This window comes from Xenia sp. Carnegie-2017, unplaced genomic scaffold (genome assembly GCF_021976095.1).
Source record: "Xenia sp. Carnegie-2017 unplaced genomic scaffold, XeniaSp_v1 HiC_scaffold_2, whole genome shotgun sequence".
Taxonomy (NCBI): Eukaryota; Metazoa; Cnidaria; class Anthozoa; order Malacalcyonacea; family Xeniidae; genus Xenia; species Xenia sp. Carnegie-2017.
The window spans coordinates 8,904,803-8,923,724 of NW_025813482.1; the positions used below are offsets into that span (position 1 = coordinate 8,904,803).

Here is an 18,922-nt window from a genome sequence, read left to right on the forward strand (position 1 = left end):
TTGTATGTTATGTACATAATACATTTTGTGTTCTATGGTAAGAAAAACAAAAACTATGAAACATGAAATGTGAATCAGAAAGCCCATACATATTTTCATGTTTATGGAAGAATCTAGTATTTGAATATGTAATTAATTTTCCACATAAATTTATTCACAAGATGTTATTGGCAGTTGAATGAAATGAGGCTATCGCATTCTTCTAAGTACAGGAAGGTTGTAGTCACTGTTGCAGCAAACAAGGTAAAAAGAAACATTTGTGACGACCAGCCAAATTGTGCTTGTGCATACATCTTAACCTCAGTCAGGCAAGATTACCTGCTAAATTTAAGCATATTAATGAGAGGAGGAAAAGAACAATAAAGGATTCCAAATGTAATGGCGAATGAAGAGGGAATAGCTCAAATTGAAAATCTCCGCTGTCGTGCAATGGTGAATCGTATTTGCTTGGAACAGCTCGTCATAGATGGTGACAATACTGTACATGGCAACCTCCTTGTGCTTCCAGCCAATCATTATAAAATGGTGTTACATGTTTCCTAAAGCATATAACAATAAAATGAGGATACTTGTTGCTTATTTGAGTAATGGAGTTGACTGATTCTCACGCCTAAGAATAATTGTATTTGACTATTTGTCCCATGCATATACACCACCTCCAACCACGGACGAACATTTAGAAATTAAAATGATATTTGCATATCTGATATTACCATATCCAACTTCAACTTTAATCTCAACTTTCAACACACTTATAAGTTACCTTATTGTCACTGTTGTCAAACAAGTTGTCTTAGCTGCAACTTATCATTTTAGACGTTTAGAAATGAAAGTTTTCAACGCAAGTTAAATTTGCGTACACGTCTATAACAAACTTTACCCGAAATGTATTTGTATATTCATAGTGAGCAAATATATAGTTCATAGAAAGTTGTGCATATTTGATTTAATTTACATACTTCTACTGACAAAATTTTGAAACACATACAAAATCAAATCATGTAGCTCGTATCATTTCATACAGATTTTTTATCACAGGCATTAAAATCAGAAATATTTTACAGGGACACATTGAACCCCCAAATTTTTTTTTCATTGAGTTTCAAATGCCTTTCTTATTGTTCCAAAATTCTAACACTAATGTCACGCAACTAACTTGCAGCTTATTCACATTATTTCTTCACTAATTTTTCTGCTTTCAAACATTTAACGATTAAATTAAGGCAATTTTTAATATTTTTAATCCTATAGCTAAAAAATGCAAATTTTTGTTGGGTGAATAAATTAAAGGCCACGCCTTTTTGTTGGGCAGGGAAGCTTGTATGTCATTTGAGACACGTGACTCGTTTTTTCTTTCATTCTTTTTTCTCCGGATATTTCAAAACAGCAGATGAGTTTAATCTCTTTTTCTGATAATTTATACATAATTACCCAAGTTACTTCAAAGGAACAATTGAATAATGCTGAGTTTATTTTATTGAAAATTGTGATTTGCAATTTGATTTGCAAATTTTGATTGGAAGAAAGCTCAGGAAGTACATACCTGATGTAAATGCACTTTCCAAATAGGTTAATGAGGAAATGCAACAAACAATAACTCTCACTCCTTTGATTAATCATTTCTATAGCGTATTGTTCTTCATTGTACCTCAAACAAATCGTTTATTGTGATCTGCATAAAGTTGGATAAGGATAACAATCAAATATCTAAACTACTTGTGGGTATTATCTGTATATGTAGACATAACCTTTCAAGATTTTTGCTGTGCTGATTAAAGTTTTGGGAAATTTCACGGTTGTGAAGCTTTGATAATTATTCCATGGCTTTTGATTCGGTTGAAGAGAAGAGAAAAAAAGTTCGGTTGTAAACCAAAAAGAAAATGAATTGTTGTATTTGATGGATCAATCTGAAGACCTTGGCGTGGGGTCGTGTAAATTGGTAATGTTTTACTGTAATACTGAACTACGATTGCGAAGATATCGTGGTAATGTTCATGTTGTAGTTAAATGGGAGAAATGAAACAGACTTTGTAAAGGTATTTGTAAAGTAGTTAAATTTGTTATCCCCTATGATTTCTATTCTATGTCTAGTTTTATCAAGACTAACGATATGCGTTTGTCTGAAAACGTTTGTTAAAATGATTATCTAACAGAAAACATGAACTTAGATATTAAGTTCACGATAAAAATTATAATTCTTTAATTTTAATAAATGCATTTGATAAACCTTGCCCTGTCTTAGACGAGTGAAATAAATATTTGCGAGAAAATAAGTCTTTATTCTCGTGATACTATTTGCTTATGCTTATGTTTGTGCTTATATTAATGCTAATGTTTCATACTTAGTGCTTACTGTAATTGTTTAGTCTTTATCAGCATTTGTGTTTGTGCTTAATTGACTTTGTATTATGAATCAACATCTTGCAAGATGTATCTCACAAAGGACAATGCCTTGTCCTTGTGAAATAATAGTTTTTCTCCATACAAATCAAAATTTTCTTTTAAATTACAACCACTGGCTGAGAAATTCAGTTATGAAGCAAATAAGGGCCGATTATATGGAGGCGAGCTGACACGATGATTTCAAGAGATTGAAAAGAGAAAAAACTTCAAGGCTAAAAAATACAACTGTTTGCGAAGCACCACACGTCACTCCAGTTGTAATCCTCAAATTAGGGCACATCGGTTGTTTTGAGAAGTTATTAAATCAGAATATTGTGAAATTGCTTAAGACGATTTATCTAATGATAAGTATTGAATCGTTTCCATTTGCTAAAATCATTTAACGCTTGGCTGTATCTTTGCTACCGCGGGCTCATGTAATCAGTCCCAACTCAAAAAGTATATAACATAGTGAACGGCTGAGAATTGCAGAAGAAAAAGAGAAAAGATTGTCCTTATGTAAGAATAGGCATAAATGTTGTATGATGACAGAACTATTACAGTATCATAAAGAGAACAGGAGAAAAATGTTTCAAAATCGTAAAATTGATAAATGGCGGGTACTGCTTAGTGCTATATTGAAATTAATTGGAGTGTTGTGGAAATTTTATAAACTTTTCAAACGTAGTGAACTCATAAGATTTTATGATAAAGTTGTATGAAAAATCCAACGGCAATTTCTTGTAGCATTTCCTTCCTTTAAAGATTACAGTTTGTAGCTGTCCTCTGCTCTCATTTACAACGACGTATTCTAGAATGATAAACTAAAGTTTCTTACGGTATTTTTAACCAATCAAAGCACTTGAAAAAGAAAAAGATCTTTGATTTGGATGCTTTCGTTTTTGCATATGAGCAAGTGATAAAAGGTTTTAATTATGAAAAATGTGGCTAATTGCCTTTTGCATGCATATAAATGAGTAGCTATTTCCAATAATCTAACTAAGTTTGAGCGCCCCTCGTTCTCTAATTTACGAAAGAGTTCTGCGAAAAGTTGAAAAGTTATCTCACCACCAGCTTTGCACAAATCTTCACGCAGTGAGCACTTGAAAATCTAAGTAACATTTTTTGTGAGTAAAATAAGATTCTAAAAACGTGAAGACACCAAGTATTCGAAACATTTATTAAGTTCAAACCAATAAGCAAATATTTTTTGTTTATGCTTAAATGTAGATTGGATAGTTGTAAAGGGTTTTGAATTTTTCAAAAACGGCTGTTTTTTGCAATTGACGTAGTCAGTCAGTGTAACGGAATGTCAATCGGCTCATTTAAGAAATCACAAACCAAGATCGTCTCCCCAAATACTAAACTGTCCAACATAATCAATAAAAACAGCCTTCTATGTCAGAGTCCAAGACTTCTGGGCCCATAAACTGTTAAGAATGTTAAAGAGAAGCATGTTTTAATTTATTATACATTAATACATTTATTGATTAACATATGACTACATTGTGCAAAACATCAAATAAAACAAAAGAAAAATAATCAGAACGCAAGATGAAGTTGATCATTGCCACATTGAATTTATGAATTTCTCAATGGGTTGATCTCAGCTTTTTGTTCATTTTTTTACGATGTAGTCATTTAAAGCTTGCGTGATTGTGACCGTTCTTTACCACAAAATGTATGAATGTAAAAGGTGACTTATTATACCAGCTAGTTAAAAATAAGGTAAAATTAAGTACATTTTTGTTTACTCGAGATACATTTTCAGTATAGCTACCACGTGATTAAATATTACTACACCACGTGACATGTCTTTATAAATATGAAAATAATTATCAATTGTATGAAAGTATATTCATAAGCCAGTTGATATCTATAAACATGGACATGATTTTCTAATGAATTATAAGGTGCCATACAAAGAAGATTATTTTGTTCTAACTTTTTTTGTTATGTTTCTTCTGTTTGCGTCAGAGTAATATTTGATCACGTGCTTCAACAAATTAAAAATTAATTTCATTATTTCAAGTTGCCATTGGTCTTTTTGATAAAATATCGAGGACTTTCGTAACATACAAACGTAGCATATTATATTCAGTATTTGCTATGGTTACGTTTATAAAATAAAAACAATAAAACGCGTGCGCTGATTGGTCTATAGCTGTGCTTGCATTAGCCTGTGCAAACCGATCTGAGCTCAACAATTCAAGTCAATCAATTAGTGAGAATTTGGAAATCAATAATGAACCATTTTAAAAGAAAAATTGACCCCATTGTTTTAAATTTGTCTGTTTTCCATTATTGTTACTATATAAAAGAAATAAAAGATGTTTTTCGCGTTTGCACAGGCATATGCAAACCTTGGAGACGTTTGTGAGAACTCTCGAGTCTTTTCAACTTCTCTATAACTTACATAACACTCACATAAATCAAAGATGTATGTATACAGACTATTTATGAATGCCAAGGCGAGTCAAAATCATCATGACTGCAACATCAACAAACTCTGTCCATGTCAAAATACTTGCACCAAGAAACAAACCCATTAAGCCACCAATTTCACCTAAAAAAGATAAAAAATTTAGACCAATGTATGTTCCTATCAAATTCAACGGGGCTTACGGGGTTTATCTGTCTAGGACTCCAGAGTCTTATGAATTAATAAACAGAAGATTTATTTGATAATGATGAAATAATGAGAATTTACCAAGTAAACTTTGTAAGGTATATGCCGGATCTTGTCTGAGAACTTTGTAATTTAGATCTTCGTAGAAGATATCTATGGCAAGAAAATTTCTCCTACAAACATGTAATACAAGTACGTTAAACAAATTTTATTTTAGCAGTTTAGTAAGTTGTAAGTGTTTAGCCATAAATTGCATTATGGATTGTAAATCGATATTTTCCGTCAGACTTTTCTCTTGTTTATGTGGATAAGAATAGTACCATAAAATGTAGAATCCTACTTATTATATGTAATGCATAGAGAATTCAAACAAAACGTAAATAAAAATTAATCAAAGCAGGTTATTCCTGTTTGTACAAAATTGTCATTTAGCTGTTTTGAATCATACTATTAATTTGTTTTCATTAATAAAAAAAGCAGCTTTGGAGAAATGAGAAAACCTAGATTAAATAGAAAGATTATTTTGAAAGTGGTAGAAAGATTGAAAAGTTGAAATCATTGTTGAATGAATACGTTGGAATGTGCAGAAATTATTATTCGTTGTGAATGTCTGCCGGGACAAATGCATGTGCTTACAATCACAAAGCCAAGTTAAAGTTAATCTGAAAATAAGTTCGGACTGTAGCAAGTTAATCAGATGTTAAGTTGGAATGAGTCGAGAATCTGGTAACAAGAAATTGGATATAGTTAAAATTAAGAAGAAACTCAAGAAAGTAAAGAGTAAGTTTCTTATCCTACATTCTGCATGTGTTGTTTAGCAATAGAGAAAAGTAAGAAGAGCTTTGAGACAACGTTGTGTTATTATGTTTAAGAGCTTTGTGGTTAGCAATAAATTCATTAAGAATTACTTAGAAAGACAGATTTAAAGATTACTCATATGATTGAGAAATTGTGGTTGAAAAAATTGTATTTAGAGCAGTTGATGGCATTTCTTAATAAGAAACGATGATTTCAGTGACACAAGTATGATGTGTTCAATGTGATATAAAGTCTTTGATACACAGAAGAATGAAAAGAAATTTCTCCATTGAAAGCAAGTCACATTACCTGAAAGTTTCTAATGTTGTATTTTCGGAAGTTGAAAAAAGTGCTGCTGTCACATCATTGGGAAAGGAGCCATAGGAAAGATACGGGTCATATTTCATTGAGTCACATGATTCGGAACATTCACATTTATGACTGTCCAACGAACTGGAATACTTTCCTGTAAATTTGCAAAAATGATGATTTCATACCACATTGAATTTATTTTCAAGTTGACAAACTGGTTAATCAGGTTATACAAGGAAATCGTTCACATTGTTTACTTGCGATTCTTCTTTCAAAGTATCATTAATAGAATATGTATTAAATGCATCATCCTTTTTTTATTTCCTGCATCTCCCTTTTAACTTCTCTTTCCTTCTTCTCTCTCAACAACTCGTTCCTATTCTCATTACCCTTGACTCAAGTTATCACCCGTTTTGTTTTTGATTAGTAAAATTTATTAGATATCAGAGAGTAATAAAATATAAAGCCAGTGAAAGTCTGTTAGTTTTTCAAAAACAAATGCGTTCTTTCTCTATAACAGGGTTAGATAACTGCCAAAAATTTCTCATCGTGTAAAGAGGTTGTTCTCTCATACCTTTATATCATAGCTCTTACTTATCATAGACTTCCAAGCTTTAGTGTTAATATATAACAGTTAAATTGCATCGTTTGGGTACTAACCTTCCAAGGGAAACACACAGTTTATATGCTCTTTAACGTTACATGACTTGTACTTTATATCTAAAAAAATGATGTCAAATTAAGAACTCAAAAAGACTCCTCAAAACTACGTTACAAACTTTTGAGAGATAATTACTTTTATCATGTATGTTAATAAAACACATTCAACTTATTCTACATTGAAAGGGAAAAGACAAAAGGTCCATGCATAAATTTAGCAATATATAGTATACAATTACCTCTCATATAATATGGTTGACACTTGCATGATTTTGCTATGTAGTTCTGTTTACAAACTTCATAACAAGCAGCAATAGTATATTTTTTCGCTCCTGGAAGTTTTTTATCTTCGCACATTGTTTTATAAGGAGACTTTAACGAAATTGTCTAAAAATAATCATTCAAGATTTTCTGCTATAACATTTCTATTATTAGATGCCATAAATGTACTGAGTATTTCCCATGTTTGCCAAGTCAAGAATCAATGCTCGTCTTAATCACTAACATAATGTACACTTTATAAAACAATTATACATCAAATTCAGTTTTTATATAACAATACTTATAGAAAGTACCGTTTATCCTATTCAATAAACATTTGTAAGCCACTTATTTGAAATATCACAGTAGAAAATCGTCCAGACTATTGGAAAACAGTCAAAGATAAAGTTGTACATTCCTGGTATTTTCACAATAGAAAATGTACTTTACAGGAAATCGTTTTTGATCAAAAGCTCATCATTAAGTCACATATTCATATACTTTATTATCTTTTTAGTCAGTATTTAACGACAATTAAATAAGTAGTTTTAAAGGACATAGCAAGCCATTTATAAACAACAGCAACATTATTTGTTGCCCAATTGGTCTACTCACCCTTTGTCGTGTAATACTTGCATAAACATGAGATCCTGGCATTACTGCAAAACCTAATCCTGACACCAGAGGAAGTTCATCTGGATCATGTATTCTAAATTTTAATCCAGCTGAAAACTCGAGAAATCCAATGTATTCTGGTTGTTCCACTGATATCTTAAGATGTAGTCCATAATGTTTGCCTGGAGCAGCTACTTTATTGTTGTTGCTTTTATCTGTAAAAATTCATTAATATTGTGATGTAGTAATTTTGAAACAAAAATAAACGAGCAATAAAAAATATTTTCAAACTAAATTACCTGGAGTAAACGTGTGACAAAGACCCATGTCCGTCAACGTCCGTTTAAAATATGTTTTATCGCATTTTTCTCCTTTCCATGTGCAATAATAAAGCATTCCTTTCTTAGTTTTATCGTCATAGTCCATTTGATGGCTTACATTATAAATGAATGCTGTCATATTCAAATCATTGAACTTGGGGTATTTTGTCCAATCGACACTGTTGTTCTCGTTTTCATAAAGACGGTATGCTTTTTCAATTACTTTGTAAAAGTCTGTGTCTTTAATAAAACTTTTTCTGTATTTGTTGAAGTTACAAAATGTAATGGCTGGAAATTTTACTTCTTCTTCAGTTACCAATTCAATGGAACTGGTCACATCAAATTCCAAATATTTCAGAGCAATTGTTGAAGTTTGCCATATTAGCAAAGAAAACATACAAGCTTGCAGAATAAGCCAAATAAAGCGTTGTAATGCTGGACGTTTTTCAAATATATAATGAAGGCCGTGTAATGTTGAATTTCCCAAAAAATCCTCCCAAAGGTGTCGAGCAATATGCTTTCTTTTTTCTTTTACACTCAACTTAGGATGATCTTCATTTAGTTCTTTTAATTCATCAGAATGCATGATTTCTATAGGCGAGAAAGATGATTTTATAAATAATTTTATAACACTATCAATAATCCCAATACATTTTTTTCCAAAAAAAGTATCAAAGATGTTGGACAATAACTGCACTCAAAAAATAGTAATAGTATTTGTTGAAATTCATAAAGTATTTAAACTGTTGAAGTGCTTTCTACAACAACAAAAAATATTACGTAATTTTACTTTCTTGACGTGGTCATTTTATAATAAAATACTTGGATGCGAATGAACAAGCGATTTCTTTAAAAATCCATCATGGAATGTCGCTTATAAAAAGCTTATCGGATTCAAAATTATCGCTAATGGTCCTAAGCCCTGCTGGGATGAAAGCGCTATTTGAGCGTGAAATGTGTGAGAAGCACTAATGTTGGCTGCTATAACCATCACTTTCAGTCTTTATGCTCCTTCTGACAGTTTCCAGTAGTTTATTGAAGATTTAAATTAGGAAAATTGGGCTTATGTGTTTTATTCACCATTATATGTACCTACGATGGCCCAGAAGGCTCACAGTCGTATTATATTTTCTTATACTCCAGTAACGCGTTTTATAGTCTTGTAACGCTTTTTAACAGTCCCGTAAAGCTTTTTGACATAAATCTTGTAAAATTTTAACCCAGTCCAGTAAATTTATTTACAACAATTTTTTTAATATTTTTGTATGGTTAGGCTCTCTTTTTTAAATAAAAATAGGCATTGAAAGACGCTGATGAATTCGAATGTAAATTTCAAAATTAAAAATAAATATGCCGCTAAAAAACTATACCCCCTGTATGAACATGGAGAATCATTATGAAGAAAAAGATCTCATCAAATAATATTTCAACTAAGGATGCACAAAACTTGAAATAATAGAATACTTATGACTTCATGACATTACAATAAGTTTGTCAACGCTAAAGCAAAGATTGGTGTCTTTGCACCTTTGTAGGCGACCACACCAAGAAGAAGAGAATAGAGATGTAATCAAGGCTGCAATCGACGAAGAATTATCTTAGAGCGGGTGTTTTAAAGGCTATCGAAAATTGTGGCAAAAACTGCGACAAAAACGGCTAACTGTGAGAAGGGAAACCGTAAAGAGGAAACTGTTGGTGGAGCTTGATTCAGTCGGTGTAGAAAATCGTAGAAAAAAATCTTCGTAGAAGATTGTATTCAGGTATCGGACCGAATTTCTTTTGGCATACAGACGGTCACGATAAACTCCAGTCATACGATTTCAGTATTCACGTCTGTATTTATGGCTACTCAAGATGGCTAATATGGTTAGAAGTAGGACCAACAAATAAAAAAGCCTGAAGTAATTGCTAAATATTACGTGGATGCAGTCAGGTTAGAGGGTGGAGTTGTTAAACGATGGAACGGCGGAACACTGTGTGGTCGAGACTATACACACATTTCTACGCTCTGGCCACAATGACGCATACGCTGGACTTTCAAACTTTAACATTGGAACATCGACGTAAAATCAACGAATTGAGGCCTATTGGTCACATCTAGTGAGAGAAAGTCCTGGTTTGTAGAAAATTTTCTTTAAAGATCTTCGTGATATAGGATTATTTAATGATGTATCCAATTCAAGTAGACTGCATACGATTTTGTTTTATGGATATTCTGCGACAAGAACTTAACAACAATGCTCAAAGTTGGAACTAACGTATAATATCTCCGAGTATATTTGATTTTAACAGTCCAAGAGGTAGTCCTGACAACATGTACTTTTTTAATTGCAAAGTGGAAGCAGATATCGATTAGTTTAATCACAATGTTGCCATGGTTGCGGAAGATACAAATGGCGAATTTAGGGAATTTGCTAAAGTACTGAGGGCAGAACTTGACTCACGACCCCAACTATAGAAAAAGAAGCTTTAAACTCGTATATTTTACTTGTAGACAATGATTGAACGAATAATTCAAAATTTTGAAAAATTATGTGTGTCATTGAAGACTGAAAGAAATTTAGTTCAACGAAGAGAGTTCAGGCTGTTGACCTTTTCCATATGTGTTTATGAAATGTGTGTTACATTATGTAATCTAGCGTGTCTGGATGTAAGAATTGGCTTCAAAAACTTATTAAGCTTTTCTATTAAAGGTTGCGTTTCCATGTATTTTAATCCAATGCGTACGAGTTAGTCAATGACCAAATATGGAAACGAAGATCAAACAAATTTATATAAAATTAATTAAAAAACTTTAATGGACTGATCATTAAAAAATTGTACTGGACTGTTAAAAAGCGTTACAAGACAGTAAAATGTAATTTATGGAGTGTAAGAAAACATAATACACTGTGAGCCTCTGGGCGATCGTACTACGAAACCTTTCAGTAATGTAAAGTGATTATTAACTCAGATAAGAATTCATTATAAATATTAATATTTACCTCGAGGCTCTTCTCTTTGACACATTGATCAAAAGTTAATGGGAGATTTGCATTTTGAAAGACATTTTCTGATCACATTTATACATGGTTTGTTGACTTTAGGAATTTAAGCGACTAGACAGTGATTGTTTGCAACTCTGCACAATTTAATGTTTGAAAACATTTTTTGGTAAAACTACCTCTTCTCCTTATTCCTTCTAAGCAAATTTAACTCTTCCAAGCAAAGAAGCTTGGAAGCTCAATATTTTAGGACTATACTATATACCAATAATTTGGAACACAGAATTAGATATAAATTAAATTACAACAATTGAATGAAATGTAGCTACGTACAATATGTTCCGCTACTTTTTATAATTACAACTTATCAAGCAGTTATCTGTTGCTTACCTGGTTACGACGTTTTCACCTCTTTAGTTTCCGTTAGCAGATGTAATTTACGCTTCGTTTTATCTTACTGTACAAAAATCTTAAAACCTTTAGTTTATATTACGAAATCAGATCCATGGAATAAAACTGTCAATCGAATCTTAATTGAGCGTGCAAATAATTAGCGAATTTGTTTTGTCTATTATGTGACTGTGGCCTCCTATAGTTCCAATAAAAAGAAATCACGACTATTTTACGTGACTTTTTGTTTAGATTATCTCGACGAAAGATTTTAATGCGTCGAGATAAAAGTCCTTGCAATGTGGCAACGCACGTAGTCTAGTTAAGGATTTTTTATATTAGAATTATCTAAGTTTTCAATGTAAAACGTCGTCTACTGTCAACACACGAGTAGTTATACGAGAAATAATAATGTTGTAGAACTACTGAATGTCGAGGGATTTCTCTGAAGCTCTGGTTTCCTCCCACTTGCCAAGTTGACAAAATGGGATGCTATCAAAGCGTTCTATGTAAATATAGCTAACATCTGATTGTGCTTAACCAACGTTAGTTGACATAAGATATAATAATGATAAAAGTAATAAACTGAATATTTCGACATGCAACAAAACAAATATAAAAATTGAAAACTCAGAAGTCCGTATAGGCTTGCATGATTAGGCTTAGTTTTGTTTTGTTGTTCTCAATTAAGTGATCTCTCACTGTAAATTCATATGACATTATGAATCAACCACCGAACATCGTTTCCTTTGATGATGCTTTTGTTCATAAGTATATTGAACCCCTTCCCCGCCTTCCCCTTACAGACACAGATTTTGGCTGCGAGTAGGCTTTGCAAAGCATGGATTCATGATACTATGAAAATGCACTTTTAAAAACATTCTTTATGTTTAGATGCAATGAACACAAAAATAGCGAAGAACGTCGCGAGAAAAAAACGAGATGATGCGATAGAAAGAAGTCAATTAAACACACGAGATATCTATTTTTGATGATCTGCAATCGAACGCTTGAACCACACTTTTCAACATAGAAAGTGAATGAATTGATTATACGTTAAAGAATCACATACTTTAACAAAAAGTGCTTCATTTTACACGACTGACATTTTGACAAAGACACAATTATTACTATGAAGTATGACGTACAACTGTCTATTGCATTTCCACCTGGTTCGTCTCAAAGAAAGAATGTTGTTGAGATATGGCACTCTCACAGGAACATTCTTGTCAGAAAATCTGTTTTCGGCCTCCGTAAATAGTTTCCAAATTTCTAATTGAGCAAATTTTGGAACATTGACCAAAAAATAAAAAGTATTTCGAGGAATAAAATGGTTGTGTGTTATTCCTCCACAGCAGGCTATCAGAAAAGCATCTTCCTCAACGAAAATTGGTAGGGATACTTCATGTACAACTCATAAGGAAAAAGTTCAAAAAGATAGATTTATCAAAAGCAGTTTACTAAGATCCTGGAAGCAGCACGTACACGATTTTCAATAAGGAGACCATCAACAAAGAGAACTAATCCGTAGTTATCTTACCAAACAAGATAAACTTTTGGACACACTCTAGGTATGTCGATTTAATTAATAGTTTATACAATCAACCACATCATATCTTGAAACTTACATTACTAACGTTTCTTCTAACAATCATTCCTGCAATAATTTCAGCACAGAGATGTGAAACTCAGAAAACTTTCAATAAAATCCTAAGATAGCACAGCAAGCAATTTATCTTTCATTGTTTAAAAGACGTGGACCAGGATTGACAGCCCAGAACATAATTATACACTACAACATGTATTTTTTGGTAGAAGTCTAACAGTTCTAAACGTCGTCTGTTTTTGTTACCAATTTCCTACTGATACCGTTTTACATGTTACTTATGCTCACAAACGATCATTTACATATGCTTACGTTATGTAAGTATAAAATTTATTAAAATCACAACTGTCTGGAAGTTAATGAAAAATAATTCATTTGAAACGAAGAATGTAAAAACAACAATAATTTTCTGATAAGGTTACATTTTCTACAAACAATATTTCAATATTTTCATGAAATGAGGATGTAAAGTTTCTACTTACTTTATATCCATAAATTTTACATCACTAAGAAGAAGAAAATTCCTGGGTAATGGTCTTGGGGCAGGAGAAAGAATCTTAAATTGTTGACGCTCCATATCAATATCCGTTCTAAATAAAAATAACACTTGTTAAATACGTCAAAACCTTATGTTAATTTGAAAAATAGGATATGGATTTTAATGGACTAAAGCCTCTAACAATAATTACGTCTTGAATTACAATTATTTTTGTTTTGATTTTGAAAGTTAGATGAAGTGTTGCCCAACAATAAACAAATAACGATCGCTTCAATTTACGTATAATGCATATTTTACTCAACCACATTGTCATGCATGTTACAATGGTTAATGGTCATACATGTTACAATGGTCATACATGTTACAATGGTCATACAATGGTCATACATGTTACAATGGTTATACATGTTACCCAGTCCAGAAAAAATGAAAATGTCGCCTTTAAACGCTCCCCCCCTCAAGTATACTAAATTTATCCTTACGTAACAATATATCCAGCTAAGTTTGTCCTTAATAGATCTTCGTCAAGATACTAAGTCCATACTAAGTCCCATGACACAGTGGAGAAGATCTTTTCCTGCATGAACGATGAAAATTAGAAAAAAGACTCAACAATGTCAGGAACGCAAAACGCATTTCATACCTGGCTGCATTGGAACTAGCTTTGTTTCAATATCATCTTTTTGCATTCCAATGGGTAAACAAGAATCGGGCACTGCAGGCGCTTGAAAAAAAACAAGACTGAAGCTAGAAAATGTTTAGCCGATAATAGAGCTGTGCATCAAAACAGGAGGGTGGAAAACGGAGAGCTGAGGGCAAAGTTCAAGTCTAAACAAGAACTACGGTAGTATTCATTAGTGCAATTGTGAAAAGTCGAGAGAGTCGAAACTCCAACGTAAAAAAAGAGAAAACAAAGATCTTGACAAACCTCCAATTTTAAATATTTTGACGTCGGAAAATTTCAATTCAAACGTGTGAGGATAGAAATTATTCTTCACTCCATAAAAATATTGTCGTATTCTTTCATTTCTTGAATGTTTCCTAAACTGTTTACTTCGAGTAACAACCTGTTGAAAGTACATAATACACCATTTAGTACAGTGAAACTTTAGCAAACGCAACGTGCTATCGAAGACATCGATAAAAATCAGTAATAATGGTATAAAGATGATCGCCCAGGTTAATAAAGTCCTGAGAAGGACTGTTTTTGTTGTTGTTGACTGACGTTTCGACAACCTTAGCGGTAGTCATCTTCAGAGTCAAATGAGGAGTAAACGTCAGGTTAGCCGTATTTGTTGTCTGGTTCTTACGTCATTGTATTGTGTGTACAGGAAATGTGCAGGAAATATGTATTGTCATTGTGGATTAGTGTGAAGTGAAATATTTTATTTTTAGTTGTGATGTGTCATTTAGGTGTGACGTTTTTAGTTGTAGTGTGTGGGTGTCAATTGTGTATTGTCATTGTGAATTAGTTTGAAGTGTAATGTTTTTAGTTGATCGTTTGTTTGTATTGTGAATAAGTCGTTTGTAAGGTGCCGGTAATTGCTGTGATCTGTTCAGGGGGGTTTCTTCCAAGTTGGTATACCAACTTTCTAATGTAAGCCGTTGTCTATAGTCAGTACTATAAGTGATGCATTTTGCCAAGTCCCAGTCAATGTTGTGCTTTGTGATTCGGTGATGTTCGGCAATGTGATTAGTTTTGTCTTGTTTCTTAGTAGCTCGTTTGTGCTCAGTAAGTCTTATGTTTAAGTTCCTGCCAGTTTCCCCGATATAGGAGGCGTGGCAGTCGGAGCAGTTTATTTTGTAAACTGCACCTTGTCGTTCGTTGGGTTTTTCTTTGTCCTTTATGTTCGTTAGTACTTGTCGTAACGTTGTGATTGGTTTATGTGCGACACGTATGTTGTATGGTCGTAAGATACGCGAGATAGTCTCAGACGTACCTTTGATGTAAGGTATCGTTCCTGTTGTCACTGAGTTCTTCGTTTCGTTGGGTTCGTTGGGTTTGTAAGTGTTGCGTTTGATAAAGTCAGAGTTATAGTTGTTTTTGTCAAAACACGTTTGAGATAGTTGTTTTGTTTTGTAGAGCGTCCGGTGAATCACATATGATTTGTGCACGTCTTGTTAATGTTCTGATTGTGGTGGCTTTGTGTGATGTAGGGTTGTAAGATGATTGGTCTAGTAGTCGGTCAGTATGTGTTGGCTTGCGATAAACTGTTGTTCCTAGTTTTGATTGTCATGTTTTACCAAACAGTCGAGAAAAGGAAGAGTTCCGTTTTCTTCGACATCTTTGGTAAATTGTATGTGGCTGTTCTGTTTGTTGATGTGAGTATGGAAGTCATCAATCTCGTCTGCATGTAGTGCTGTGATTGTGTCATCTACGTAGCGAAACCAAAAAGGTAGTGCATGTTTGTAAGTCATGAGTGCCCGTTCCTCTATAGATTGCATTACAATTTCAGCAACTATAACAGAAACGGGCGAGCCCATTGCTGTCCCATGTAATTGTTTGTAGTGTGTTCCTTTGTATTGGAAGTAAGTCGAGGTGAGGCAGAGATCTAGTAACTCCATAATGTCTTCTGTCGGTAATGGCAGTACGTCCGTGGTGTTTGTAATGAGGGTTTTTGTACAAGTAAGTGCCAGATTAAGTGGAATACTGGTGAATAGTGATTTCACATCAAAAGACACTAGTATATAGTTGTCCGGTATTTGTATAGTGCACAGTTTTTTAATGAAAGTTTCAGTGGATTGTAGCTTGTGTTTTGATTTGTTTGTAAGTGGTTGCAGTATGTTAGTCAAGTACTTTGAAAGTTCGTAAGTAGGCGAACCGCAGAATGATACAATTGGTCGCATGGGTATTTGTGGTTTGTGAAGTTTTGGTAGTCCGTATAGTCTGGGTGGTCGTGGTACTGAACATCTGAGTCGATAGTAAATACGTTCAGATATAATGTTAGATTTTCTCATAGAGAAGATCTTGCTGTTAAGTTTGCGTACTAGTGATGGTGTTGGGTCTCGTTTGAGTTGTTCGTACGTTTGTCTGTCGTTAACAAGTGCGTCCATTTTGTTAAAGTAATCATTCCTGTCCATGACCACAGTCACGCGACCATAATGAAAATTTACCCAGTAAACTTTGTAAGGTATATGCTGGATCTTGTCTGAGAGATTTGTAATTCAGATCTTCGTAGAAGATGTCAATTGCAACCATATTTGTCCTAAAATTATGTTATACAAATACATAAGCAAAGTGCTTAACATATTTATAACAATTTAGTAAGATGTAAGTGTTTTGCAATAAATTGCATTATATTGATTGTAAATAGATATTATATTACTTTCTTCTCATGCATTTGGAAACGATTATTACCATAAATTATAGAGTCCTTCTAATTTTATGAAATGCATAGTGTATTAACATGAAACATGAATAAAATTTGTAAATAGATATTATCTTACTTTCCTCTCATGCATTTGGAAACGATTATTACCATAAATTATAGAGTCCTTCTAATTTTATGAAATGCATAGTGTATTAACATGAAACATGAATAAAATTTGTAAATAAATATTATCTTACTTTCCTCTCATGCATGTGGAAAAGATTATTACCATAAATTGTAGAGTCCTTCTTATTTTATGAAATGCATAGTGTATTAACATGAAACATGAATAAAAATTGAATCGAAGCAGTTCATTCCAGTTTGAACAAAATCGTCTTTTAGCTATTTTAAATCATTCAAGTAGCTCGTTTTTATTAACGAGAAAAGCAGCTTTGATAGAATATGGTAAGAAAACTGGACAAAAGAGAAAAACAAAATTAGATAGAAATGTTATTTTAAAAAGTGTCGCCCGAAATTGGAGATAGTTATGATCAAGAAAAAAGCATAGAATAAGACCAAAACTTAGGCTCTCAATCTCAATTTCTTTCTACCTATCTGTGTTGTTCAGCAGAGAAAAGTAGAAAGAGCATTGAGACAATGTTATGATGTTTAAGAGCTTTGTGGTTTACAATTTGTTAAAGCCCGCTCACATGATCCGATTGTTTCGGTTCGACTTTTGGCTGCTTGTTCAGACGGTCCGATAATTTTGCATGTTGACATTTATATTCGTTTAGATATTTATAGTAGTGGCAGATATTTGCATTATCCAGTGAATTTATTGATATATTTCGCGTATTTTTGTACTTGATCTGACTGTAGGAAACTCAATTTATATGTGTTCACGCGATCTGATTTTTTTGTATACGACAAAATCGTATCCGTCAAGTGTGAACAGGCCTTTAAAAAGACTATTGATTCAGGTAAAATGGGGCATCGAAGAACTACTTGGAAAGACGGATTTTGAGATTATTAATAGGATTTAGAGCATTTGGTTGCATTTCTTAAAACAAAAGATTATTTTAGTGACCCACGCAGTAATAAGGAAATAAATGTGTTCAACGTGATATAAAGTTTTTGATGCACAAAAGAATCAAAAAAATTTCTTCATTGAAAGCAAGTCACATTACCTGAAAGTTTCTAATGTTGTATTTTCGGAAGTTGAATAAAGTGCTGCTGATGCGACATTGGGAAAGGAGCCATAGGAAAGATACGGGTCATATTTCATTGAGTCACATGATTCGGAACATTCACATTTATGACTGTCCAACGAACTGGAATAGTTTTCTGTAAATTTGCACAAATGATGATTTCATATCACATTGCATTTATTTTAAAGTTTTTGACAAACTGGTTAATCAGGTTATACAAGGAAATCTTTTACATGTGATTCTTCTTTCAACGTATCAACAATTGAATATACATAAAATATAATAAACCATCCTCCTCGTATTTTTAACCTCACCTTTCCTCTCTCTCTCTCTCAGCTACACTTTCACACTCTCTCTACTCTTTACCTTTATCAAATATCGTTTAAGGTATAACCTTTTGTATGTTTGATTAAAAATTTATAAACAAGCAGAGAGTGATAAAAGGCCGAGCAAGCGCAATTCTGTTATTTTAAAATGATTTGTCTTTCCCTCTTTAACAGGGTTAGACTACTGACAAAATGTTTCAGTCATGTAAAGTGATTGTCTATATCATGACACCTCTGTTTTATACTAACCTTCCAAGAGAAACACACAGCTTAAATATTGTTTAACGTTACATGGCTTGTACTTTATATCTAAAAAAATGATGTCAAATTAATTGTTAGAATTCAAAAAATAGGTTAAAAATCATCAAGACTAATTTAGTAATTTTGGGATAGCAATTACTTCTTTTGTTCCAATAAAATACATTGCTTGTTCCTAGCTATACTTATATTTCTCAGTACATTTCAAAAGGTTTGCTTTATTGTTTAATGAGATTAATTGTACGTGCATATTTTACGTCTATGCATAAATTTAGCAATATATAGTATACAATTACCTCTCATATAAAATGGTTGACATTTGCATGTTTTGCAATGTAGGTTTGTTTACAAACTTCATAACAA

General features: G+C 32.7%; 2 protein-coding genes and 1 long non-coding RNA gene across 3 annotated transcripts; all 3 read right to left on the bottom strand.

The window, feature by feature from the left end:
* Positions 1 to 3,267: 3,267 nt before the first annotated feature.
* On the bottom strand, positions 3,268 to 18,883 carry LOC124440349 (acid-sensing ion channel 1B-like). The gene is made up of 6 exons (XM_046990732.1): positions 18,856 to 18,883; positions 18,551 to 18,610; positions 17,955 to 18,111; positions 16,571 to 16,662; positions 4,810 to 4,948; positions 3,268 to 3,812 (listed from the first exon to the last, which is right to left on the bottom strand). Exons 1-5 carry the CDS (start codon positions 18,860 to 18,862, stop codon positions 4,836 to 4,838), a joined length of 429 nt encoding a protein of 142 aa, XP_046846688.1. The 5' UTR covers positions 18,863 to 18,883; the 3' UTR covers positions 3,268 to 3,812; positions 4,810 to 4,835.
* Positions 6,468 to 11,636, bottom strand: LOC124440345 (acid-sensing ion channel 5-like). Its single transcript, XM_046990727.1, has 5 exons — positions 11,352 to 11,636; positions 7,957 to 8,568; positions 7,658 to 7,872; positions 7,021 to 7,168; positions 6,468 to 6,841 (listed from the first exon to the last, which is right to left on the bottom strand). Exons 2-5 carry the CDS (start codon positions 8,561 to 8,563, stop codon positions 6,777 to 6,779), a joined length of 1,035 nt encoding a protein of 344 aa, XP_046846683.1. The 5' UTR covers positions 8,564 to 8,568; positions 11,352 to 11,636; the 3' UTR covers positions 6,468 to 6,776.
* LOC124440352 lies at positions 14,099 to 14,692 on the bottom strand. Its single transcript, XR_006946661.1, has 2 exons — positions 14,385 to 14,692; positions 14,099 to 14,180 (listed from the first exon to the last, which is right to left on the bottom strand). It is a non-coding gene; the product is annotated as an uncharacterized LOC124440352 (long non-coding RNA).
* Positions 18,884 to 18,922: the final 39 nt, after the last annotated feature.